The sequence below is a fragment of the Acomys russatus genome, chromosome 19 (genome assembly GCF_903995435.1).
Source record: "Acomys russatus chromosome 19, mAcoRus1.1, whole genome shotgun sequence".
In the NCBI taxonomy this organism is placed as follows: domain Eukaryota; kingdom Metazoa; phylum Chordata; class Mammalia; order Rodentia; family Muridae; genus Acomys; species Acomys russatus.
In genome coordinates this window covers 3,239,897-3,248,521 of record NC_067155.1, presented here as the reverse complement: position 1 = coordinate 3,248,521, position 8,625 = coordinate 3,239,897, and the positions used below count along the sequence as shown (strand labels likewise).

The 8,625-nt window shown below is 51.0% G+C and overlaps 1 protein-coding gene across 1 annotated transcript; it reads right to left on the bottom strand.

The window, feature by feature from the left end:
- Nucleotides 1–1,426: 1,426 nt before the first annotated feature.
- On the bottom strand, nt 1,427–8,173 carry Nudt19 (nudix hydrolase 19). Its single transcript, XM_051162185.1, has 3 exons — nt 7,349–8,173; nt 3,847–4,054; nt 1,427–1,835 (listed from the first exon to the last, which is right to left on the bottom strand). Exons 1-3 carry the CDS (start codon nt 8,060–8,062, stop codon nt 1,621–1,623), a joined length of 1,137 nt encoding a protein of 378 aa, XP_051018142.1. The 5' UTR covers nt 8,063–8,173; the 3' UTR covers nt 1,427–1,620.
- Nucleotides 8,174–8,625: the final 452 nt, after the last annotated feature.

The window sequence follows — 8,625 nt, the reverse complement described above, 5'->3', positions numbered from 1 at the left end:
AAACCTGGGGTCCCCCGAGGGGGAAAGTCCTTTTGTCATTTCTTTGTCTCTCTTCCCTGTTGGTCCCTTTAATTTCTTGGCTGAGCTCTGATTCTTTTCTTTTCTTTTTTTTTCTTTTTTTCTTTTTTTTTTTGGTTTTTCAAGACAGGGTTTCTCTGTGTAGCCTTGGCTGTCCTGGACTCACTTTGTAGACCAGGCTGGCTTCGAACTCACAGCGATCCGCCTGTCTCTGCCTCCCAAGTGCTGGGATTAAAAAGGCGTGCGCCACCACGCCCGGCCTGATTCTTTCTTTTACACCGAATGTATGACACTTAGGATGCATTAAAGCTTAGCTCTTTGTTTCTTGGCTACCTCTGCACTCTCTCCAGCCTAGGAGGAGCATCCCTGAGGAGAGGCGGGAGAACCTGGAATCCTTCCTGCCAGCTCCCTCTCCTGGGGAGCAGCTGCCTCGCTTTCTCACAGCTTAGCGGCATAGAACACACTGGCCTACGACCCTGTTCTTTCTAGTCCTCTGTGCTGCGACCCGGATCTTCTAGAACAAGCTTCCCCGGAGCTCTGAGCAGTGTGGACGCCACATAGGACATCACCAGAGGACCTAGGTTCAATTCCCAGCCACCTACATGGCAGCTCACAGCTGTCTGTAACTGCAGTTCCAAGGGATCTGACTCCCTCACACAGGTATACATGCAGGCCAAACACTTAAGCACACACACACACACACACACACACACACACACACACACACACGCCCATTTTGTTTTAATCCAAACATGTACGTTAATTATCAAGTTGAATATGTGGCCCTTGATGTCACTCTGAATGATGTCTCAATCACTGTTTCTTTGCACTAACACTTTCCTTACTGTGGTCAAATGCCTGACAGAAACAAAGCATGTCGTTCATGGAGACAGACACCTGAGGCAGCCTGTTCTCACATCAGGAAACAGAGAACTCTTGAGAGGTGGGACTCAATCCCCCAAGACACCCTCACCATCCCCACCTCAGCTAAAGCCGGCCTTTCGGTTTTCACAACCTGCCAAAACAGTGCTACAGGCTCCGTTATCGAGTAAGGATAATCTCACATCCAAACCTTAACCCTGCCTCACTAGGTGCCTCTGAACTAACTCCTACCGAAAGCCTGAGAGGTCTGGGGCGCAATCTCCACCGCAGACCAGGAAACCTGCTAATACAAGGGACAGTTAGAAAATGCCAGGACACCCCTTTTTAAATGTTCAAGCTAGTAAAACAGCCATTGTGAGACTGTTTATCTTGGTAACAAGATCTTTAATACTTAATACACTCCCCATCCCCACTCCCAGAGACAGGGTTTCTCTGTGTAGTCTACTCACTTTGTAGACCAGGCTGGCCTCGAACTCACAGAGATCCGCCTGCCTCTGCCTCCCAAGTGCTGGGATTAAAGGCCACCACCGTGCTGGGCTAATCCTTCATGCACTTTATACTCATGGCTTGCTGTGTACTTTGAAGAACGGCAGCGGCTCCCACAACGCATGTGACACAGGACACAGCTCACGGAGACTTTTATTGGCACGTTCCTTAGACTTTAGACCAGGTCAGTTGCTCCTCCTCCTCCTCTGTTAGCAGTCGGTTAAGTAGGACGGCTCACAAGTGGGCGACACGGGCCCTGTCCACTCTGTAGTTCTTGGGGTACACACAGTTGTTCGTTGACGGAAGAGTCACGTAGATTTCGTAGCAGTGGGAACCGCGGACCACTATTCGGTTAAGCACTTTGCCTTCCTTCAGAATTTCTTCAGTCTTTTTGTCAGTTAACATATTCTTTTCCAAGAAGTCAGAGTCTTTCACGTACAGCTCATCTCCTGAAAAATTGTAAAAATTTATTCCCACAAAGCCCTGTTTGATAGATCACACCCCAACATGTTAATGACCCAAAAGTTTGTTTTTTGTTTGTTTTGGTACATGTTTCATGTTGAAGATGAGTCGGTGGTTTTTTTGTTGCTAGTTTTAACTTACTCTTACATTTATTTTGTTATTAATCCACATGCGTGCATGTGTGCGTACGTGTGTGTGTATGTGTACGTGTGTGCGTATGTGTACGTGTGCGTATACTGCCTAAGGTAGGTCCTGGGAACTGAACTCAGAATCTCTGAGAAACAGCACAGCCTCTAGGCACTGCTGGCCCTGTTTCGTTGTCTGAGGAGGGGCGAGGGAGCCGGGTTTCTTCTCCTCCTGAGGGTGTGCATGACTGTAGGCAAGCGCAAGGTCTCACAGAGGCCAGAAGACAACCTCATGTGTTCCTCCAGAACTTTCCCCCTCTTGTTTCAGACAGGGTTTCTTACTAGCCTGGAACTCCAGGCCAGGATAGCTAGCCCATCAACTTCGGTGGATCTGCCTGTCTCTGCTTCCCATCCCGCCGTTCCAATGCTGGTTTACGGGGTGCCTGCCACCGTGCCTGGCTCTTTGCACTGGCTCAGGGGGTCCAGACTCAGGCCCTGACACTTGCCAGGCCAACATCTTACTGACTCAGCCAGCTCTCTAGGACTCTTTGTCAGAACAGCAGTTTACAAGCTCTCATGAAATAAAAATATAAAAGTGAGATAACACACGAGAAAAGAATTTTGTCTGTGCCTAGGAAATGTATGTGCGTGTTTATAAATTCAGAATTTTTAGTTACAATAAGCATTATGGGGACACGTGCGATGCCAGTACAGGGGCAATGACAGCAGGACCACAGTCCCCTGAGGAGAAGAGTCTTGACTGAGGGACTGCCCAGATCATAGTGGCCCGTGGAAGGATCGACCTCATTGTAATCTGATGTAGGTGGGCCCGGCCCACTGTGGGCAGCACCATCCCCTAGTCAGTAAGTCCCAAACTGAGTAAGAACGCTAGCTAAGCATAGTCCTAGGTGAGCCAGCTAGCGAGCAGAACTCTTCCACGGTTCCAGAAGTACGTCTCTGGTTGGAGGCAGTGCTGTGTGTCGTGCCTGAAAGCCTGCCTTCGAGTTCCTGCGCCACTTCCCTCAGTGGTGAACTATAACCTGTGATCTGATACATATAAGCCTCTACCACCTCAAGGCTGCTTTTGGTCATGCTACTTGGCACAGTAAAGGAATGAAACTAGAAATACGCATATTTTTTGACTCTTGCTTTTCTTTTTGTTTCTCCCCCTTTGGTTTTTGTTTTTTTTTTCTCCCCCCCCCCCCCCCCCGCCTTGGCTTTTTTTTTTTTTGGTTTTTCGAGACAGGGTTTCTCTGTGTAGCCTTGGCCATCCTGGACTCACTTTGTAGACCAGGCTGGCCTTAAACTCACAGCGATCCGCCTGCCTCTGCCTCCCGAGTGCTGGGATTAAAGGCGTGTACCACCACGCCCGGCTCCCGCTTTGGTTTTTTAACATAAGGTTTCTCTGTGTAACAGCCCCGACTGTCCTGGAACTCTCTCCGCAGACCAGGCTGGCCTCCAGCTCACAGAGATCCACTGGCTTCTGCCTCCCTGAGTGCTGCAACTAAAGGCGTGTGCCACCACGCCCAGCTACTTTGACCTTCTTTTAACTAATATTCTACCAGGTGTGGCAGACGTCTTGACATTACAAAGTTTACGTCTGAGAACCACAGCTGAACAAACAAACAAACAAAACCCTTAACAAACCAAACCAAACAAAAGGCCCCAAATGGTTAAGGCATCTTATGCTTTTGTACTGGGCTGCATTCATACCGATCAGGGGGCACATGTGTCCTACAAGCTACAAGCCAGAGGTTGGCCACCCCCACAGGCTATAAAACAGGAAGTCAACTCCTGCCTCTGCTAGGCGATGGAGCCACGCTGGTGTGCCAAATGTGACCATTTGAGTGAGCACGGGTACTGTGCGACTTACCAGGAAGAAGATGGATGGAGCCATCGGCAGTTAAGAGTATTATCTGCAGCCATCTCTCGGAGACTTCTCGTGGGCGATCCCAACAAAATCTGTGCAGAGCGGAGAGGGAGGCAAAATTTTCAAGTCTCCTCACTTCGTAGAACTGCGGTGGTGCCAGCCAGATTTCTTTGGACAGGAAACATTCGGTTGCCTCCGATGGAGATAACCACTGCAGGAGGCAAAGGGAGAAGCCTCATGGGATCGGTCCACAGACTTATTAGATGGGGATACGGGACCCACGTGATGTGGAAAACTAACCCATTCAAAGGCCTCGCGAGATCTCTCCAAGACAGCGTGTTAAGAACACGCTGGGGCTCGGCACTGCTATAGACCTACCGCCCTGCTTAATCAGGAGGCCAACGCAGGAAGCCGCCTGGGTCCAGGGGCTGAAGTCTCGCCTGGGTAACACAGTGCCGTCTGGAGGCTGGAGAGCTGCGGCAGCATCTAGGACTCTTAGCAACTCAAGGAGACACAGATCAGAATTTGGGAACAGCTCTTCCAGAGGACCAGAGTTGTGTTCCCAGCACCCCCACAACCACCCATAACTCAAGTTCTCGGGGACCCACCGCTCTCTTCTGGACTCCACAGCGTGTTAAGGAACAAAGACAATCAATACTAACCAAACAGTAAGTATTAAGTAGTAATACTTATTCATAATAAGGCTAGCAACTATTAAATAACGACCACCATTCATAATTATTAAATGCCAATCAAAATATTAATGATAATAAATGAGACAAGTCCTTTCAGTCACGAGAGCTAAACTCATGCGTAATGCGTAAACGTAATAAAAATCTATTTTCAGACACCAAAAATGCCTAACTGTAAGTACGGAAATAAATAATGAAACAATGAGGCGAGGCCTACCCCTTGTCCAGGGCTCTGCCTACAGCCATTCCCAGACTGCAGAACTGCTGGGGAACCTAAGCAGCATCTAGGATTTATTTTTTGTTTTTTGTTTTGGGCGGGGCTGGGGGGGGGGGGGGATGGGGACGGGGGAGGGTTTCCAAGACAGGGTTTCCCTGTGTAGCCCTGGCTGTCCTGGACTCGCTTGGTAGACCAGGCTGGCATCGAACTCACAGCGATCCTGATCTGTGTCTCCTTGAGTTGATAAGAATCCTAGATCCCACCACTGGCGGTTGCGGCGGCATCTAGGACTCTTAGCAACTCAAGGAGACACAGATTGGAATTTGGGGGGGGGGCTCAGACAGGGCGGTAATTGGTGAGCAGTGTGCCTGAGAAGACCCACACAGACCTGAAGCCTAAAACTCCACTAAATACCTGTGTACGAGCAACCACCCAGAGCCGAGACTTTCCCCCCCAAAACAATGGGAAAGCCTTAACTGGATGTAGGAGCACACCCCGGCCCCCGGCCCCCGGCCCCCGGCCCCCGGCCCCGAGTGACCAGAGAAGGGTCCCAAAACTGAACAACATTGCTAATAAGGTAACTGCCCGCCAGGAAAAGCACGCCGCTATTTAAAGGAACAGAACAAAACCCAGCACTGAACAACTTAAAAACAGTGCTCAACGGGCACCCAGAAACTTAAGGACCAGTCAAGTACAGAAAATGTGGTCCATAACAACATCAACAAAAACCCCACTCACATTCATAAAATTAAATCAATCTCAATCTCTCAATCAAGGGTGCTCTCTCTCTCCCTCCCCCCCCCTCCTCTCTCTCTCAGATGAATTTGGCTGGGGGTGGTGGCGCACGTCTTTAATCCCATCGCTTGGGGGGGCAGGTTGCTGAGTTCGAGACCAGCCTGGTCTACAAAGTGAGTCCAGGACAGCCAAGGCTACACAGAGAAACCCTGTCTCAAAAAACAACAAACAAACAAACAAAGATGAATTTAAAAGATTCAAAGAGAAGCTCAAGGACAATTTTAATATTTTACAAGAACAAAGAGCTGGAGAGATGGCTCAGAGGTTAAGAGCACTGGCTGCTTTTCCAAAGGTCCTGAGTTCAATTTCCAGCAACCACATGGTGGCTCACAGCCATCTATAATGACGTCTGGTGCCCTCTTTTGGTGCGCAGGTGTATGTGCAGGCAGGACACTGTATACATAATAAATAAATCTTAAAAAAAAAAAAAAAAAGAGCGAGCAAAGGGCAGACAAGCTATCAGTCTCAGCAGATGCTAGCAGAAGGGAGACGGGGTGAGAAAGGGAGATGTTTCAAGTGCCACCGGCTAGAAGGGGGTGAGGGTTAGGTCGGAGAAAGAGGGAGAAAGCCAGTGTCTGGGCTACCACACCCAGACTTTGGACAGGTTTTCAAAGGAAAGGACAGGCGAAAAAAGGCATTTGTGAGTAACAAGAGAAGCGAGCAGGTTCCCCACGCCATCACGGAAGCATAGCAAGAATTCACACCTGGGAGTTCTGGGTTGTGACAAGTTGACAATTAAAACTATCATACTTTAATCCCAGCACTCAGGAGGCAGAGGCAGGCGGGTCGCTGTGAGTTCGAGGCCAGCCTGGTCTACAATGCGAGTCCAGGACAGTCAAGGCTACAGAGAAACCCTGTCTCAGAAAACCAAAAACAAACAAACAAACAAACAAACAAACAAACTATATATATATATATATATATATATATATATCACTGTGAATCTTTTCTCCTTTTCTCAGCAGTGGTTCAAAGGTATAAAGAAATATCAACATGATAAAAAAATTCTAAAAATTAAGATTATATGTATTTACTTTTTATATGTATGCATTCTGTGTGCATATACATGTGTGCCACATGTGCAATGCCTGTGGAGGCCACAAGAGGGCATCAGATCCTCTAGAACAGTTAGCTGGGAAGCTTCCAGAAACACTATTTACAGTTGACATTTCATAGAAAAAAGTGTTAACTAAAAAAACTAACTGGCCGGGCAGTGGTGGCGCACGCCTTTAATCCCAGCACTCAGGAGGCAGAGGCAGGCGGATCGCTGTGAGTTCGAGGCCAGCCTGGTCTACAATGTGAGTCCAGAACAGCCAAGGCTACACAGAGAAACCCTGTCTCGAAAAACCAAAACCAAAACAAAACAAACTAGCAAAATTCAAATAGGTCGTTTTATTTATTTTACAAGAAGAAAATAATGGAAAAAAATCTGACTAAATGAAGGTGAAGTAGTGGGTACACTCAAGACTTTGGGGTCTAGGCTGCGCCTGAAACTAGGGGAGGGAGGGAGAAGAAAGAGAAGGGGAAAGAAGTTAGAAAAGGGAAAAGGATGGAAGGGGAAATAAGGTAAAAAGGGGGGTAAGGGGGGGGACAAGGACCGAGAAGGGATGAAGACGGGAGAAGTTAATGGGACCGAAATCCTATAATATGCTCTAGAAAACCGAATTAAAACGATTTAGGTGGTGAAGTTAATTTTAAAGTCCCCAGAACTAGCAGCTGGGGGATGCGGGATGGAGTTGGGGGGCGGGCGGGGGACGGGGGAGGGGACACTGCGCATCCCAGGGATCCCGCTAGCCCCTACCTCGTAGCCCTCCACCTCGGCCAGGTCGGGCTCCACGCTCGGGGTCTCGCGCAGGCAGCACAGGAAGAAGGCGGTGTCGAAGCGGCGGCTGCCGGCCCCGTACGGCGTGAGCCAGCCGCCCCAGTCGTGCAGCGCCCAGATGTCGGGCGTGCAGTCCAGGTGCGCGCACAGCTGCAGGAAGTCGCGCGGGTCACTGCGCACGCGCGAGCGCCATTCGGCCAGGCCCGGGGGAGGGGGCAGCGCGTGGCCCGGGTCCCGAGACTCCGGCGGCAGCGACGGCGGCGATGCCGACGCCGAGCCCCGCGGCCTCAGCAGCAGCACCCCGGCTTCCTCGAAGGTCTCCCGGATGGCGCAGATGCGCAGCGCGACGTCATTAGGCAGCGCCGCGGCGTCCGCGTCGCTGGGGAAGAGCCCCGGGAGAGGGAGCTGCTGCCGAGGAGGCGGCGAGGGCCCCAGGCCGAAGCTCGGCGGTGTGTGGCGAGGCGCGAAGAGACGCAGCCAGTCGGGCGAGCTGTCGGCCGCGTCCAGCACGCCCCCCGGGAAGACGTGCGCGCCCGGCATGAAGCGCTGGTTTGGGGAGCGCTGGAGTAAAAGCAGCCGGAAGCCGTCGGCGGGTGCGCGGGCGGCGGGTCTCGGGCGGGTCCAGCCCGCGGCCAGCACCAGGGTGGCCGCCCGCCGCCAGCTGCTCGGGCCGGATCGTAGTGGGCCGCTCATGGCCGGCGGCCTTCAGGTCTCTCTCTTGCGGCGGTGTCCCGAAGCCCGATGAAATTGAGGGCGTGAGGCGTCCGCTGGTGGGAGGAGCGTGCTCCCCGCGCCACTGCACCTCCTCCCTCTGCCCTCCTCTTCGCGGTCACCTGAGAGCGACTGGGACGGAGTGACCCTCCTGTGGTCGCCTAGGTGCTGAAGGGGGGTGGAGTGGAACCCAAAATCTAGTCGTGTGCCACTCCCATCCCACTAAACCCATGTGACTAGGACTTTGACCCCTACATGGATAATCAATCTGGTGTGTCGCCTTTTTTAGGGTTCTTAGAGTAGGAAGTCCCAAGAACAGCTTTGCAAACTCACTTGAGCCGTGATAATAAGGGACGAATGGATGGACAAGATGGCAAGTTAGGAATTTCCTGCCTTGTAGTTTTGAATGTCTGTGGTGAGTCCAAAGACTATTGTCCCTCGGGGCAGTTTGTCTTAAGTTGTAGATGCTTTTATTGCCTGGGCACCCCTAGCAGAGCTTTCCTTCCTACAACACTTAAGTGGCTGGAAGACTTGCCTTCTCCTTG

Bases quoted from the DNA above. Each gene is read 5' to 3' on its own strand.
- Nudt19 (XM_051162185.1), bottom strand. From the start codon at position 8,062: ATGAGCGGCCCACTACGATCCGGCCCGAGCAGCTGGCGGCGGGCGGCC. The intron at 4,055-7,348 runs GTAGGGGCTAGC...TGCCTCCTGCAG, and splicing joins CCGAGGTGGAGGGCTACGAG to TGGTTATCTCCATCGGAGGC. The intron at 1,836-3,846 runs GTAAGTCGCACA...ACAATTTTTCAG, and splicing joins CTCCATCCATCTTCTTCCTG to GAGATGAGCTGTACGTGAAA.